The 17,965-nt window shown below is 43.3% G+C and overlaps 1 protein-coding gene across 3 annotated transcripts; it reads left to right on the top strand.

Annotated features, from left to right (window-relative positions):
- The first annotated feature begins 833 nt into the window (after positions 1-833).
- PHYH (phytanoyl-CoA 2-hydroxylase) lies at positions 834-17,216 on the top strand. 3 transcript variants are annotated; one of them, XM_045533592.1, is made up of 9 exons: positions 842-950; positions 2,276-2,334; positions 3,746-3,856; positions 4,782-4,953; positions 6,877-6,958; positions 8,153-8,334; positions 11,290-11,439; positions 14,282-14,416; positions 17,056-17,216. In XM_045533592.1, exons 1-9 carry the CDS (start codon positions 876-878, stop codon positions 17,107-17,109), a joined length of 1,020 nt encoding a protein of 339 aa, XP_045389548.1. In that variant the 5' UTR covers positions 842-875; the 3' UTR covers positions 17,110-17,216. The 3 variants fall into 3 exon arrangements, with proteins under 3 accessions (XP_045389564.1, XP_045389548.1, XP_045389554.1); XM_045533608.1 differs by lacking the exon at positions 11,290-11,439 and having other exon boundaries at positions 834-950; XM_045533598.1 differs by lacking the exon at positions 3,746-3,856 and having other exon boundaries at positions 843-950.
- The last annotated feature ends 749 nt before the right edge of the window (positions 17,217-17,965 follow it).

Below are 17,965 nucleotides of genomic sequence, written 5' to 3'. Positions count from 1 at the left end.
GAGGCTGAGGCAGGAGGATTGCTTGAGCCCAGGAGTTTGAGGTTGCTGTGAGCTAGGCTGACGCCATGGCACTCTAGCCCGGGCAACAGAGTGAGACTCTGTCTCAAAAAATAAAATAAAATAAAATAACTACGTGAAGCAGACATTCTGAAAGTAGCTCCTTAAGCTAAAAGCACATTGAGAAAATGAGAGGAAAACACAATGAGATGTTATGCAAAAAAAAACCCCATGCAGCTATAGAATGGGAACGAGATCTTAGAAAAGATCAATTTCTGGTTCTGTAAGGAATGTAAAACTATATTAGACTGTGTGAATCAGACTTTTTGGGAGTCATTTATTTCATTCACCTTTTTTTTTTTTTTTTTTTGGTAACGACCAGCCAAACTGTTTCTAACATTTTGGGGCTAGATTCCCGGTAAATGAAACGTTTCTTTTGAACAGCATATCTGACTTTTAGGCATGAATCTTTGTGTTTTTGGTTTTGTTTTTTCATTGGTGTCCGTGGAAGGAACAGGGAGGAAACAGAAGCCGTGAAGTTAGGAGTGTGGGTCAGATCTCCGCTCTGCCGCTTGTCACTGGGTGACCTCGGCTAAGTCGCAGAGCCCACAGGCCCAGGTGCGGCAGGGAGGATCTTGGTGACTTAGAAACAGGATGAGGGAGGGGACGTCAGCGCGGTCCGGTGGCCCGGCGTGCGGACTGAGGGAGGCGGCGGCGTCTCTGCTCCCGGCAGGCCCGCTGGGAGGCGGCGCTGCCCGGGGTCCCCCCGCCCGCGGCTGGCCCTGGCCCGTGGCCCTCCAGGGCTGGAGGCGGGGCCGCCTGCATAGATAAATCGGAACACAGGCCGGCCCATCGGTCTCCTCGCCAGCGCCACCGCCATGAGCCAGTCCCGCGCTGTCACCCGCTTGCGGACCGTGCTGGCACACCTCGGTGGCCCCCGGGCCAAGGCCGTCGTATCCTTTGGGCTGTGCGGGTCTCGAGATGGACCCGCCGCCGCCGCCGTGGAGGCGGCCCGGGCCCCGGGGCGGGGCGGGGAGCAGGCTCTGCGCCTTCCTCCGCACGCCGGTCCCCGTGGTGGTGGCGTCTCTTGCGGTAGCCCGGGGGAGCGGGAAGGAGGCTGCGTCCCCAGGCGCCGGGCCCCCCCAGATCCCCAGAGGGCGCCTGCCCGGCCAGCAGGTGCGTGGCCGTCCTGGCCTCGGTGGCCCGTTCGGCGTCTCTCCACCGGTCTGGGCTTTCTTAGGGCCTCTGTTGCTCGATATGTGAAGTGTGAGGGCGGCAGGTCGTCACCAAGGGCCTTGTCATTTTCTTCCCTTGGCTGTGCGTGACGTCGCAGCTGCCCGGAGACCTAGAAATGTCCAGGCACAGTCGCACTGTAAACAGGGGCGCAGAGCTGCCTGGAAGGGACCGAGACAGGGGGGCAGGCGACAGGGGCCACACGGACCTTCCAGGGAGTGGGCAAGGGCGCCAGCCTCTCGGGACAGTGCTGGACACACGGGCCTCCCCAGGTGGGGTCCCCTTGCCTTCCTCCTGGACCGTGGTGTCCTCACCAAATTATCTAAAGACCTCATTTAAGGCATGATAGCGCGCTTATGAAAAATGAAATTTCCAAGAGTAACTCTTTAAGCTAAAGAAACAAGAGCAATGACAACAAAACCCTGAGGGCCTATGTCAACCGTCTGCGGTGACTGGATGGAAAAGAGATCTTACCAAAACAATTTCCGGTTCTTTCAGATATTTAAAGTTACTCTCAACTGTGTGGATCGTGCTGTTCTTGGAGCCATTCTTGATTTTATAGACTTTTTTTTTTTTTAATGACCAGCCACAGTTTCTAATATTTCAGGCTAAAGTCCCGCTAAATTAAATACCTTTTGTGACTAGCAGATGTTTCTCCTTACTTCTAGAGTTGAACCTTTGAATTTTTATTCATTCAGCAGTTTAGTGGAAGGGACAATCCCGTGGGATACAAGTATGGAACTATGAAGTAGAGTGTGTGGCCAGTTACAGAGCGCCCCAAGCCTTGATTTCCCCCTCTGCACAGCAAGGGTGATAAGAAAGCTCTGGATCTTCCAGCCACCTCCTCAGGCCATCAAGAAAAGGAAATGAAGGGTTAGAACAGGGACTTTACAGCCTGTATGTAACTGTCAGTTGTTAAGTATCAAATTGTCTGGTGTCTACTTAGGAAAACTCCTTTCTTCTATGAACTCATCCAGGCAGGCTGTTGTTTCTAGAAAAGGTTGGCTCCTACATTTCACTTTATTTGCCTTAATTCATGTCCTAGGTAGCTCACCCCATTTCAAAATCTATTTCCTCTGCCAATGTCCATCCTCAGCAATTCCAGTAAGTAGCTCGAATTTTCACTTTGAACTACACTATTATGTATGCAAAAAGTGTTTCGAGTGGTAACTACAATAGAATAGATAATACAATATATTGCCTGATTAGAATTTATTATACAAATCCTGTGCTTCCAGGGTTTATGCTAATTAGTACAATTGTGGAAAATTTCAGAGGCCCTGACTTTAATTTTATATGTATTTTAAAATTCAGAAGGAAGGAAAAATACCAGAAAATATATAATCTGACTTTTAAAAATCCAAGCATGGTAGATCACATTTACATTAGCTTGTAGTTTGTTTATGTTGCCAGAATAGCTAGCTAGCATTTTTGGCTTATCTTAAATCACCTTTTAAGGGGAAGACTTTGATCTTCATAAATTTTCTCAGACAGCCACCATTCCAGTCTTAAGGAATGGATTGAGTGATCTCAGTTTGTGGGTACGCTGTATACTTATTTGGATTTAGTTATTTTGATTACTTCTGAGAATGCATCAATGAGACAATTAAAAATATAAAATTTGTTGAATTTGTTTCCCATGTGAAAAACTATATATATTTATTACAGAAAAATTTTAATCAGAGAAATAGAAGAAATTAAAAAAAAATTATCCATAATTCCATTACTGAAAGACAATCACTGTTTAAAAAAAAAATATATATATATATTTGGTGTATTTGTTTGCAGTCCTTTATTTTCCAAATAGTGTCATGTTTTACATAATTGTAGTCATGTTTTACATAATTGTAATCATGTTTTACATAATTTTAATCATATTTTATTATAATAAGCATTGGCCATACTATTATTTCCCCTTTGTTTTTAACGCCTGAGTCATATTCCGCTGAGTGGACAGAACATCATTACTTTTCTTCCACTAATGCACATTATTTTGGTGATCATAGGTAATGTTTTGAACTTCAAGCTTCTTTTACTTTTTCAGAGTATTTCCTTAAAGTCTTAGAAATGGAAATGCTTTGCTGGGCGCGGTGGCTCACGCCTGTAATCCTAGCCTTCTGGGAGGCCGAGGCGGGTGGATCGCTCGAGGTCAGGAGTTCAAGACCAGCCTGAGCGGAACCCCGTCTCTACTAAAAATAGAAATAAATTATCTGGACAACTAAAAGTATATATAGAAAAAATTAGCCGGGCATGGTGGCGCATGCCTGTAGTCCCAGCTACTCGGGAGGCTGAGGCAGGAGGATCGCTTGAGCCCAGGAGTTTGAGGTTGCTGTGAGCTAGGCTGACGCCACGGCACTCACTCTAGCCCGGGCAACAGAGCGAGACTCTGTCTCAAAAAAAAAAAAAAAAAAAAAGGAAATGCTGAGTGTGAACATTTCTCAGGTTCTTGATACATACTGTTAGGATGTGATTTAAACATTGAACTTATTTGGGGATTTTTTTTTTTCTCCTTTAGGTATACTCTGGATAATAATGTTCTAAGCCTGGAACAAAGAAAATTCTATGAAGAAAATGGGTTTCTTGTCATTAAAAATCTAGTATCCAGTGCTGACATTCAACGCTTTCAGTACAGTAACCCTTTGTTATTTTCCAAAACTATGTCGTATATGCACGTCATGGAAATACAAGTTAGATTAGCTCCTGCAGATTCAGATAATTGTTGTTGATTTGGTTTTTTGGGAAGTGCTTAGGAGCACAGGCTCTGGAACCAGACTGTCTGGCTTTAATCTCAGCTCTAGCACTTAACATTGTGTGTCCCGGGGCAATTTACCTAACTTTCCATACCTGTTTCCGCATCTGTAAAATGGGAATAATATTATTATAATGGCACTTGTGTCCTAGAGTTGTTGTTAGGACTAAATAAGGTGAAATATATGGAGACTATTTTGAACAATCCGGCACATGGTAAGTGCAGTTCACTATTAACATCACAATGTAAACCAAATCATAAAAAGATTTCCCGACTGGTATGCTAAACGAAGGAATATTTTAATTTCGGTGGGGAGTTTCAGCCTGACAGTTAGGAGCCAGGACTTCTGAGTTGGCAGTTTCTTTTTTCTTTTTATTTATTTATTTATTTACTTTTGAGACAAAGTCTCCCTCTGTCGCCCAGGCTGGAGCACCAAGATGCTACTGTAGCTCACTGCAACCTTGACCTCCTGGGCTCGAGTGATCCTCCTGCCTCTCGAGTAGCTGGGACTATAGATATGCGCCACCACACTTGGCTAAATTTTTTTTAAAAAGGTTTTTTTTTTGTAAAGACTGGGTCTTGCTATGTTGCTCAGGCTTATGTTGGATTCCTGGCCTCAAGCGATCCTCTGGCCTTGGCCTCCCAAAGTGCTGGGATCACAGGAGTGAGCCACTGTGCCCAGCCCATTTGGTTTTTATTTGTAGATATTTGGGGTCCAAGTGCAATTTTGCTACCTTGATATATTGCATTGTGGTGAAGACAGGGCCTTTGCTTGCATCCACCTGCAAATTTCATTTTCCAGGAACGAGTTTGAAAAAATCTGCAGACAGGAGGTGAAACCACCAGGATTAAATATAATGAGAGATGTGACCATTTCGAAATCAGAATACGATCCAAGAAATGAAAACATGGTTTACAAGGTCCAGCACTTCCAAGAAGATAAGGAGCTCTTCAGATACTGCACTCTCCCTGAGGTTAGAGACCATCCTGCACTTTGTGTCATAGCCCGGGTGCACACCTGCCTCTGAAATCTGCTCTTTTGGTTTAGTCTAACCCTGTTCCACAGAGGGCTCTAAGAGCAGTGGTTCTCAGCTGGAGGGAATTTTGCTTCCCAGGGGACATTTTTCTGGTTGTCACAGCAGGAGGCAGGGTGTGCTGCAGGCTCCTAATGGGTAGAGGCCGGGGATGATTGCTGCCAGGGGGCCTAGACATCCTGTAATGCACAGAACAGCCCCGTCCCCCAAACAAAAAATTATCCCACCCCAAATGTCAATAGTGCCAATATTGAGAAACCCTGTTGTAGAGCTTGCCGATTCTCTTTTCTCTCACAGAGAGTTGAGAATTCTGTGGTAAAGAGAAAGATCTCTTCTAACAATAGTGGCACATTCACAGAGATGAAATTGCTGAGGCTGTTATTTGTAAATCCATTTATTTTTTTCTTTTTGTTTTATGAATCTAATCAGTAGAGGGGTGAGTTTGTTTTCAGATTTAAATTAGCTCTTTAAAAAATTATTATTCTTCGAGTAATTCATGTGTATGAGAAAAATCCAAGCAGTAGCCCATAAAGTGAAAAGGGAGGTGTTCCTCTGCCCTCCCAGCCTCAGTTTTTGGAGTCAGACAGAATCAGAGTTTGAATGTCATCTTTTTCATTTAAGTGACTTTGCCAACTTGGGCAACTTATTAGTCTCAGGTTTGTTTGTGTGGGACATTAATGTGAAGGGTTTATTAATTAATGGGGGCATGAATTTAAGGCATTGTTGTGTGGCTTACACGGGCTGATGTCTAGAGTCCATTTGAGCCTAAGCAGGGGGAGCATAGTAGGCCCTCAGCAGGAGGCGCATAGTAGGTCCTCAGCATGGAATCCTTTCTGCCTTCCCATGCGCAAGACAGCAGCCTGGCTCCTAGGCCCGGTGACTAGTTAGCACTCCCTGTCACATTCTTCATAATGCTACATGTCTCGGCCACTATGACCCATGTCACGATTGGTTTAACATCTTTCTTCCCGCAAGATGAAACTCCACGGAGACAGGGACAGGGACCTGCTTTTCTTGTTCGCTCTTTGCCCCATTTCCCATCCCTCTGCCTGGTTCATACATCTCAGGAACGAGTTGTGGCATGAATGGCTGCATCGATCGTCAAGTGTCCTCCGAGACAACTGTTCTGCTTTCATCTGGCAGCGACCAATCGTGTTGGGCCCTTCCATGGAGTCTCCAAAAAGAAAGAGGAAATTTCCTTCTCCCTGGTCAACCCTCTGTGGCTTTGTTTGGCAGAAGAGCCGTTCCTGTCCTTCCTAGCTGATATCTCGTAGAAACTCCTTTTTTTTTTCTTTTTGCAGTGACAGATCACCTTGGCTAGAATGCAGTGGTGTTGTTATAGCTCCCTGCAACTTCCAACTCCTGGGCTCAAGGGATCCTCCTGCCTCAGCCTCCTGAGTAGCTGGGACTAGAGGTGCACACCATGACACCCAGCTAATTTTTTTTTCTATTTTTAGTAGAGACGGGGTCTCGCTCTTGCTCAGGCTGGTCTCGAACTCCCAACCTCAAGCAATCCTCCTGCCTCAGCCTCCCAGAGTGCTAGGATTACAGGCATGAGCCACTGAGCCCAGCCAAAACTCCTGTCTTTCTTGTAGAAAAAAACATTGTTTCATTCCCAGCTGGCTAAAAAATAAAAAAAAAAAAACCCAAACAACAACAACAACAACAAAAACCATATAATTCAGAGGGCTGTAGATTTAGAATGATTTCCAAATGCTTTGTTTGCAGCGTTGTGAAATACCGATTGGTTTCTTAAACTATTGCCATCCTGGTTCTTATACGGGAAGTTGGACTTTGTGCCCCTTGCTTGATATTTCTGATTTCCCTCAAAGTTTGTTTAGTTTTTGCTTTCCTTTTTCTTAGCTTCTGAAGTATGTGGAGTGCTTCACTGGACCCAATATTCTGGCCATGCATACAATGGTGATAAACAAACCTCCTGATTCTGGTAAAGGAAAAAATTGTTTCATTAAAATATGTAAGGTCAATGTTCTGATGATAGTTGTGTGTATAACTGCCAAACTTTGGATGAATGAGTCTATGTACTTTTATTTAAGTCTTAAAATAGCTTACGTTACAACAACATAGAAGCGTGACAGTGATTTCAGATGTTATAGCTGAATTTTCAGATGACTGTCTCCCCCCAAAAATTCAGTTTAACAAACATGACTGTTCATATATTATAGGCTTCTGCCATTCACTATCTCTAAACTTGATCGACAATTCTTAGCTGTGACAGTGTGGATTTTGCATTCCTGGTCTGAAGGCATTATTATTATTAGTAGTAATACCAACAAAATTAAAATTATTATTGTGCATCACGCACTATGGTTGTTCTTAAAATGTCTCGTGTTGGCTAAAATGTAGAATGTAAGACCTCACTCTTAGAGAAACTGATTCAGAAATCGAACCCAGGTCTTTGCATTTTAAAAACACCCTCAAAGAGTCTAGTGCAGGTGGCTTGGACTGCACTGAGAAATCCTGCTATACCTGCGGTAGACATCAGCCATGATAGAGTCCTTGATCCTTTTTCACTTTTTCTTCCTGTTGATGGTGGGTGGAGTTTATGTGATAGGACTGAGCTTAGCACCACGTCTCTTCCTTCCTGGATGTCTTGCTTGGAAAGATCAGGTGGTGGGGACCAAGTTCAGAAAGCACCGCCAGGGGCAGATGTCAATGTGGTCATGGTGACTTTGACCAGACACTGTGCCCAGAATGCCTATAGTTGTGTGGGGGACACTTCGTAGAGCACTATTTTTTTTTTTTTTTTGACATCAGCCACTTGAAAGGGGAACTCAAACTTGACTCTAGACCTTTATTTTTAATTTAATTAATCCAGCTGTTTTTAGAATGCTTATTGCATGCTAAGCTGTGGGCCAAATCCAGAGTTACAAACGCATAAAGCGCAGTAGAGATGATTGGCATATGTACGAAAATCGTGTGAGTGCTCAGCTACCAGTAACCCAGCAGTACAGGATTTGGAACCACCATGTTGATTTGATGTTGTAATTCAGTGCTTATCTTTTGAGGCTGTGGCTTCATTTGTTGGATTTCTGCAGGGCTGGGCCATTGTTCTGGTTTTTCAGGCCAAGGGTAAGAATTCTGAGACTCGAGCATCTTTTAACAGCAGGTTCTGTTCCAGGCAAGAAGTCATCCCGTCATCCCTTGCACCAGGACCTGCACTATTTCCCCTTCAGGCCCATCGATCGCATCGTTTGCGCCTGGACAGCGATGGAGCACATTGACCGCAACAATGGTGGTCTGTGCGTGATCCCGGGCACCCACAAAGGCCCCCTGCAGCCCCACGATTACCCTCAGTGGGAGGTAGGTGTCTCTAGCAGCTGTGTCGCGGCCAGAATCTCTTTCTCCGTTGTTATTTCACATTGGTAAACAGCAAGAGCTTATAAAGGAGGTGGCATTTCCTTTCTTAGCAAAACATTGTCCTAATATTTGCAGTTAAGATCAGGGAAACTGCCGGGGGCGGTGGCTCACGCCTGTAATCCTAGCACTCTGGGAGGCCGAGGCGGCTGGATCCTTTGAGCTCAGGAGTTCGAGACCAGCCTGAGCAAGAGCGAGACCCCGTCTCTACTAAAAATAGGTAGAAATTATCTGGACAACTAAAAATATATAGAGAAAAAATTAGCCAGACATGGTGGCGCATGCCTGTAGTCCCAGCTACTCGGGAGGCTGAGGCAGGAGGATCGCTTGAGCCCAGGAGTTTGAGGTTGCTGTGAGCTAGGCTGACGCCACAGCACTCTAGCCTAGCCAACAGAGTGAGACTCTATCTCAAAAAAAAAAAACAAACAAAAAAAAAACAGGGAAAGTTCAAGGATGGCAGATAAAACATTCATCACTGTTGTTCTTTCAACAGGCATTTTCAGATGTTATTGCTGAATTTTCAGATGACTGGCTCCCCCCAAAATGCAGTTTAACAAACATGACTCTTCCTGTATCATAGGCTTCTGCTATTCACTATCTCTAAACTTGCTCAGCAATTCTTAGCTGTGACAATGTGGATTTTGCATTCTTGGTCTAAAGGCATTATTCTTACTAACAAAATTAAAATTATTTTCGTGAATCACATGCTATAGTTGTTCTTAAAATGCCTTGTGCTGATTAAAATGTGGAATGTAAGAACTTACTCTTAGAGAAACTAATTCAGAAATAGAACCTAGGTATCTGCATTTTAAAAGCACACCCGAAGATTCTAGTGCAGGTGGCTTGTACTACACTGAGAAATCCTGCTATACCTGCTGTAGTATAGAAGCGCCACCAAAGTGGGAAACCTAGGCAGGTGCCGATTATGGAATCTGAGATTGTAAAGCCTAATTGCAGAGGTAAGACATAAACACTTCGACCCCGCACGTGTGTGCTAAGTGCTAAGTAAGCCTTACTCACCGATGGGGTCTCTCGAGTAAGGAAGAGGAGGGGACGGGAAGGATCCCCGGGGCTCACAGGCTAGCTGGGGGCACATTTTGGGGAGTAGCAGAGGTGAGCCAGGAAAGGTACATTAGGACCAGATTAGGAAGGATGTTGTTTGTCATACTAACGAGTCTACAGTTTCTTTGGGGTGGAGAATGGGGACTTTTTTTTTTTTAGGATGCTAGAAGAGCTTTTAATTTTTTAAAAAAAGTTTTATTGAGGTATAATTGTTATGTAATAAACTGTACATATTTTGTGTGCATAGTTTGATCATTTTTGACGCCCCTAACCCCACCCCCTGCAAAATCATCATGACAATGAAGATAATCACTCTGCCCTCCTCCCAGCCCCAGGCAAACACTGAGTTGCTTTCTGTTGCTGTAGATGAGTTTGCGTTTTCTAAAATGTCATATACATGTGATCCTGTAGCACATGCTTCTTTCTTTTCTGTGGCTTCTTTCACTCACAGTTATTTTGAGACTCATCGATGCTGTTGCATGGATCGACTGTTCTTTCCCTTCCATTGCTGAGTGGTGTTCTGTTACGTGGCTATACCGCGGCTTGTTTATCCATTCAGCTGTTGATGCTGGAAGTAGTCAATGCATTTGAGCGCATGTGTGATGAGATCCTAGCATTTTGAGAGGCTGAGGCGAGAGGATCGCTTGAGGCCAGGAGTTTGAGACCAGCTTGGGCAATATAGCAAGACCCGGTCTCTACAAAAAAATGAGAAAAATTAGCTGGGTGTGGTGGCATGTACCTGCAGTCCCAGCTACTCAGGAGGCTGAGGCAGGAGGATCACTCAAGCCCAGGAGTTTGAGGTTGCTGTGAGCTATGATCACACCACTGCACTCTAGCCCAGGCAAGAGTCCCAAACCCTGCCTCAAAATAAACAAAACAAAACAAAAACCTGAAATTGTGAGATTCATCAATTAAAGTTTAGTGCAAGGGGCAGCATTGGGCTCTGGCTGACTGGAGGCACAAGGAATGATTTGGGGGGCTTCGGGAGCATTTGGGGGTCTCTGAATCTCTGCTCAAAGTAGGGGCGGTGGGCGGTCTGATTAGCTTAGCTTAGGTCACACATCCACGTTGGCCAGGGAGCAGGGCACCAGGTCAGAGTCTCAACACTCCCCAGGAGGGAAGTGGTCGTTCCCCAAAAGCAATCTGGGACACTCAGGAAGAGGAATGGGAGGCTCCCCCAACCCTGACCCATAAAAGCTTAAAAACTTCAGTTGCTTCTCACTTCTGTTTCCTTAATAAGATATAACCCATTACCTAAAGCAGTAATTGGCTTGGGAAATAGTTATAAACAAACACAGTGTTTCAATTTATTATTCTTTCACTATTCTGGATGTAACATGAGTGCTTCTGAACGCAGAAAAATTGAGCTTTTTCTCTCCCCCTGTTTTGGGAGAATCGTTAGCTTCTCAGAGACACTCCTGGGTAATAGAAGAAGAATTTGTACAAAGTTCTAGGTGAGGAGAACATCACGCCAGGGAGGGATGTTTACAGATTGAAGCTGGAAGCATCTAGAAGAAAGGTGGTTGCCACAAAAGGCGAAGCTGAGCTAGATCTTCATGTATAATTCTGTCACAAAGGGTAGGTAGAAATTCCACATTTTTCATTTGGTCCAAATATATATATATATCAGTGATTTTAATATCCACATGTGACTTTTTAAAACCAGACATCTGAGAGGCCTTTGTATTATATAATAAAGACACTCCTAAGAATCTAAATTGGGTATCTCTTTCTCTTGGGAGAATTTAGCGAGTTCCTACTTCCCATGGTGATTCCTGGACGACATTTTTAACTATGGTGTTTCCTCAAATATAGAGTCGGCCTTGCTTCTTCTTCTAGGGGGGAGTTAACATAATGTTCCACGGGATCAAGAACTTCAAGGACTACGATGCCCGTGTACACATTGAGTTGGAGAAGGGGGACACTGTTTTCTTTCATCCTTTGCTGATCCACGGGTCTGGTCGGAACCAAACAAAGGGATTCCGGAAGGTAGGTATTCACATTGCTGTGCTCTCTGGGTGAGAAACAAAAATTGCAAGATACGTTAAAATTTAAAAGACTTGTGATTCTTTAAACTGAACTTAAAGTTCAGTTTATTCACCAGGAAATAGTAATATATTTACCTTCCCTCTGCTTGTTTTGCTCTTCCGGTGAGAAGCCAGGTGACCTCAGGACCTTGACCTTGTCAACATTGAATCATGAACATTTGTGAACTTGCTTCCAAGCAACAGCTGACTTGCGGGCACCCAGCCCGTGCTTTCTGAGGCAAAAACAATGGCTGAAATACTAAAATACAAAAATGTGGAATTTCTATTGCTCATAGTAACCATAACAAAAGGAGAGTTTGTAATGATCTTTGCTATTGATAAAAATAGTAATTGATCCAAAACAAACATTCTGAATTGGCTGCCCAGAAATCCGATTTAGCAGATGGCCATGGTCTCTTCCCATCACTCATCCTTAGAGTGTTTTAAACTTAATAATGTCATTGCTTACATTTAAAAATTGACAAAACCCCTTGTAAGTTCCCCTAACCCCATTCCTCTTTTCTCTTAAATTAAGCAGATCTGACAAAACTGTGGGCTTACACTACCTGAAGGTAATATGGTTTTCCATACTAAATTTTGGGGGGCTTCCTGGGTCTTTCTAGTTCATTGAGCAGTTCCTACCAATAGCTCAAGGGTTAGGTGTCAAATTTCATCTTCTGTTCATTCATTTAGGCACTCTCCTCTGGAGGCAAAATTTCAGGGGATATCAAACCAAACCAAACCAAACCTTCAGCAATCAACTTACATAATATTTTAATGCAATATTTAAAAAAATCATGCAGAAAAAAATGCACACTGCACACAATACTGACATTTTATTTATTTATTTATTTATTTATTTATTTATTTTTTGAGACAGAGTTTCACTTTGTTGCCCAGGCTAGAGTGAGTGCCGTGGTGTCAGCCTAGCTCACAGCAACCTCACACTCCTGGGCTCAAGTGATCCTACTGCCTCAGCCTCCCGAGTAGCTGGGACTACAAGCATGCGCCACCATGCCCAGCTAATTTTTTCTATGTATATTTTTAGTTTTCCAGATAATTTATTTCTATTTTTAGTAGAGATTGGGGTCTCGCTCAGGCTGGTCTCGAACTCCTGACCTCGAGTGATCCTCCCGCCTCGGCCTCCCAGAGGGCTAGGATTACAGGCGTTAGCCACTGCGCCCAGCCAATACTGACATTTTAAATAAAAGACAGGATCAGATCCGGCACTAGCAGAGAACCCTCAAAGCCATGCAAGCAGGGAAGTGCAGGCACAATGATGCTAATAATGTTGTGAGTTTTAATATATTGGCTTTGTAGTTTTTCAATATTTTTTTCAATAACTGTAACGGTCTGGAAAAATATTAACTGTTACTACAGAAAGACATGGGTGTAGAAGGCACCTTTTTCCTTTTCCTTTTCCTCTGCGTGGCCGTTGGAGCTCCCATAGGCAAGGGAACTTGTGACTCCACTCCCCAGAAATTTGGTGTTCGGGGCAGAGTGGGAAGTCCTTCTGATGGGTGTAATCACCTTAAGATAATTAACTGATGACGAGGAAGGTGCTTTTGAACTACTGCCTTGCAGCTTAGATCTGTTTATAACATTTTCTAGTATGGGAAGAACCACGTAGCTTCATCTTCACCTCCCAAGCAGGAAACCACATGGGTAATATGTGTCAGCGGTATTGGCCTTGAACTGTCCTTTGGATTTGAGAGGAGGGGTGTGTGTAGTATTTTCCGTCTCAAGGTATTTTCAATTCTTTTCCCAATCTATGGCCATTAAAATAACAACCCATCCCAAGTTCACCTGGGTTACTAACTTTTGTGACTAGGAAGAGGATGAACTACAGTGGAATACGTTCCCTTTTAAGACTTTGGGATGTCTATTCATTAGGAAAATCAAATGCTAAAAATGTTAAAGATCTTTAGTTAACGTGATTACGCTTCCTATTCCATACATACCTTTTGGAAATAAATATCACAGATAGTTAAAGATCTTTTGTAACTTGTCAATTAGCCTTTAGCTGGGAACAAAAAAGAAAGAAAGAAAGAAAGAAAGAAAGAAAGAAAGAAAGAAAGAAAGAAAGAAAGAAAGAAAGAAAGAAAGAAAGAAAGAAAGAAAGAAAGAGAAAGAAAGAAAGGAAAAGAAAAGAAAAGAAAGAGGCTGAACTACAAAGAGATAGATATGGAACTTTTTTTTTTTTTTTTTGAGACAGAGTCTCACTTTGTTGCCTGGGCTAGAGTGAGTGCTGTGGCGTCAGCCCAGCTGACAGCAACCTCAAACTCCTGGGCTTAAGCAATCCTCCTGCCTCAGCCTCCCGAGTAGCTGGGACTACAGGCATGCGCCATCATGCCTGGCTAATTTTTTCTATATATATATTTTTAGTTGTCCAGATAATTTCTTTCTATTTTTAGTAGAGACAGGGTCTCGCTCAGGCTGGTCTTGAACTCCTGACCTCGAGCAATCCTACTGCCTCAGCCTCCCGAGTAGCTGGGACTACAGGCATGCGCCATCATGCCTGGCTAATTTTTTCTATATATATATTTTTAGTTGTCCAGATAATTTCTTTCTATTTTTAGTAGAGACAGGGTCTCGCTCAGGCTGGTCTCGAACTCCTGACCTCGAGCGATCCTCCCGCCTCGGCCTCCCAGAGGGCTAGGATTACAGGCGTGAGCCACCGCACCTGGCCTAGATATGGAACTTTGAGTTTAGAAATCAAACTGCAAGGGAGAAAAGGACTCCTTCCTTAGTTGCTGGTATTAATGGGATGTTTTTCTCCAATATCAATTTGTTTCCTTCCACAGGCAATTTCCTGCCATTTCACCTGTGCGGATAGCTACTACATTGATGTGAAGGGCACCACTCAAGAAAACATCGAGAAGGAGCTTAAGGGGATAATAACTGAAGGCTATGAGCTTGATGACAGCATCACCTTGAAGGTATGTTTGTATAAAACAATGTGGTAGAAATCTGGGCTTTTTTCTGCAGATGCTTCATACTTCTTATACCTAATTTCATTTGAAAGTATATAGTGCGGCCGGGTGTGGTGGCTCACGCCTGTAATCCTAGCACTCTGGGAGGCCGAGGCGAGAGGACTGTTTGAGCTCAGGAGTTCAAGACCAGCCTGAGCAAGAGCGAGACCCCGTCTCTACTAAAAATAGAAAGAAATTATATGGACAGCTAAAAATATATATAGAAAAATGAGTCGGGCATGGTGGTGCATGCCTGTAGTCCCAGCTACTCGGGAGGCTGAGGCAGGAGGATCGCTTGAGCCCAGGAGTTTGAGGTTGCTGTGAGCTAGGCTGATGCCACAGCACTCTAGCCCTCTAGCCTGGGCAACAGAGTGATACTCTGTCTCAAAAAAAAAAAGAAAGAAAGAAAGTATATAGTGCGTGGGTTTAGAGTTTATTCTAGAAACATTTGCTCAGCCACCACCAAGAATGATAATGAATTTTCCATTTGGATTCCCTCATGGGGGATTTTGGAACTTCATGCTGCTTCTTTATGTCTTTGTGATAGGCTATGCAGGCAGTCCCAGCCCGCACAGGACAGTCAAGATAAAAAATGCAGATTTAGACAAGAGAAAATGAAGAACAAAGCACTGCCTTCTGAAGGCCTAGAAGGAAAGTTAAAGGTTTAGGATCTCAGTCGCAGACTGCCTTTATTAGCGTAGAGTAATTTATGCATTAGGAAGTCCAACAAGATACCCAGAGGGCAATTCTTGAGCAAGCTTTTGTTTTGGCAAATTTGTAGCTGGAGTTATATAAGAGGCCTTGTTTGCGCATAGCAGAGATTAAAGATCACCAGTGCAAACTGATAAGGACCCCGAGACAATATGTCATAGGCTTTCCTAGCTAATGCACAATGGTTGTAAAGTATTTGTTTTTAACCAGTGGATATTCAATGCTGTTGATCACCCATTGACAAATTATCAATCAAGGCAAATAAATAAGCATATGTACTTCATAGAATATGCACACTTTAGCCTCTGAACCAAGAAGCTGATCCCATTTTTAATATTTGTATTAGATGATCATAAATGCATGCATGTGCCCCAAATTGAGGACATGCTGTCCTGCCACTGAGAACTGTCTTCCCAGATACCGTCCCAGCTCAAGAAACTTGCCCCTCCCTTTAGAACCCACAAGTGTGTCCCATATCTGAAAATGCCCTGATTTCGCCTTTGCAGATCCTAGAAATTCTTGTCCTTCTTCTCCGTTTGTACAGTACTTACAATGCCTTACAGAGCCAATGTATTTTGTCATTTGGGACTTCAGTCTAACACACTTAATCTTTTCTTTAGCATTAATTAATTAATTTTATTTTATTTTTTTATTTCAGCATATTATGGGGGTACAAAAGTTTACATTATGTATATTGCTCTTGCTCCCCCATCCCCCCCAAATCAGAGCTTCAACCATGTCCATCCCCCAGATGGTGCGCACAGAGTCTTGCTCTGTCTCCCAGGGTAGAATGCAGTGTCATCATCATAGGTCACTGCAACTTCATATTCCTGGGCTCAGGGATCCTCCTGTCTCAGCTTCCTGAGTAGCTGGGACTACAGTCGGATGCCACCACACCCAGCTACTTTTTCTATTTTTTTTTTTTTAGGGATGGGGGTTTCGCTCTTGCTCAGGCTGGTCTCAAACTCCTGGCCTCAAGCGATCCTCCCACCTCAGCCTCCCAAAGTGCTGGTATTACAGGCGTGAGCCACTGCACCTGGCCTAACACCCTGAATTTTAAGGCAGAAAACTAAAATGTGTACATTGTGTTCGAGGTTTGTCAAGGTTGTGCTCAATGAATACCTCCTGTATTTATTTTAGGTACTGTATAAGTTACAGTTTATCAGGTTTATTTAGGATAGCAGTGTTAACTTCTGCTATGTAATTCTTTGTCAGACACAACAGCATTTTCATCTCCCTTTTCTTATTTTCCTACCAAAACCCAATGGAGTAGTCAGTAGCGCTCTGTACTGTTAATGTGTAATGAACCCCAGAAGTTGGCCCAAGTTATGTAAGTGACAGAGCTATAGATTTCAGAGGTTTAATGCAAAAATCATTCTTTCCACCATACCTTGATGTTTGCTCAAAAATAAACAAAAGTTAGGAAATAAGAACATTTAAATCTTTTTATTAAGAGCAAAGGGGGGAAAAATAAATAAACCAGTAACCCATGACACCATTTTCACAATTATGCTCTCATCAGAGGTAGGCCAGTCAAAATGGTTCAGTCAGGTATCACAAAGGCCAGCAGGAAAATGGTAGTGAGCTGTTTGTACGTGACCAGACGTGACACCGACCCAATTACACCGTCTGTCATCAACAAGTGCACTCAATGAAACAGGGCTGACAGCTTGGAGACCCAATGATTTAGTTTAGTTAACACCATATTACATGTCAGTAAGTAGATTAATTGGAGTCTCAGGATATGTTTTATTTACTAATCAATATAACAGTTATGGGCATTTTTTTCCCCTATATAAGCTTTTGTAGAGGCTAGAAATCTACTTTGCCTCATGGTGAAATTGAAGACAAATTGAAGTGTTCCATAAACTCATTCTGTTTGGCTTTGTTTCCAGGACATATGGAAGTTCCAGGCTCGTCTGGTGAAAGGAGAAAGAACCAACCTTTGAAATAGCCCTTTGCTACAACTCTTTTAAAGGAAACCAAAATGAAACAAGGTGTCTAAGGACACCTTTTTTTTTGAGACAGAGTCTCACTCTGTTGCCTGGGCTAGAGTGCTGTGGCGTCAGCCTAGCTCACAGCAACCTCAAACTCCTGGGCTTCAGCGATCCTACTGCCTCAGCCTCCCGGGTAGCTGGGACTACAGGCATGCGCCACCATGCCCGGCTAATTTTTGCTATATATATTTTAGTGGCCAGATAATTTCTTTCTATTTTTTTTTGGTAGAGACGGGGTCTCGCTCTTGCTCAGGCTGGTTTCGAGCTCTTGACCTTGAGCGATCCACCCGCCTCAGCCTCCCAGAGTGCTAGGATTACAGGCATGAGCCACCGTGCCCTGCTGGAAAATGTTTTCTTAACGAGATGATGTAATCTTTTCTATCGCTTGTTAACAAAATAACAAAACATGTATGAGGTACTTCATTGCCTATAGTTAATGTTGCAGTGCAATGGTGTTACTTTAATGGAAATAAAACAGTAAAAATGAAATGTTACTGTTTTAATAGAAACTAATTTAGGGTTTACAACGAATAAAGACCATTGGTGTATCATTTAAGTGTGTTAAATCCATTTCTTTCATTCAATTAGCTCTTTACTAGAGCAGAAATGAATGCTCTGGAACTGAGGGTGTGTTGAGTTTTGTATCCCTTTCCTGGTAGACCCACTACCTTTTCAAATCTAGGACAATGTGTAATGCATTAGCATTTAATGAAAGGCATAAGAAGGACATTGTGGCTTCCAATTAAGGGGTGAATATTTGTGCTCTGACAAAGGCAGCCTTCCGGCAGGTCTTCAACCCACCCCCTCC

The sequence above is a fragment of the Lemur catta genome, chromosome 1 (assembly GCF_020740605.2).
Source record: "Lemur catta isolate mLemCat1 chromosome 1, mLemCat1.pri, whole genome shotgun sequence".
Lineage (NCBI taxonomy): Eukaryota > Metazoa > Chordata > Mammalia > Primates > Lemuridae > Lemur > Lemur catta.
The sequence above is the reverse complement of the archived record's forward strand: the minus strand, read 5'-3'. Positions and strand labels throughout refer to the sequence as shown.

Coding starts and splice junctions, on each gene's coding strand:
- PHYH (XM_045533592.1), top strand. CDS start 876: ATGAGCCAGTCCCGCGCTGTCACCCGCTTGCGGACCGTGCTGGCACAC. Junction 3,857..4,781: donor GCTGACATTCAACGCTTTCA/GTACAGTAACCC, acceptor TTCATTTTCCAG/GAACGAGTTTGAAAAAATCT. Junction 6,959..8,152: donor AAACAAACCTCCTGATTCTG/GTAAAGGAAAAA, acceptor GTTCTGTTCCAG/GCAAGAAGTCATCCCGTCAT.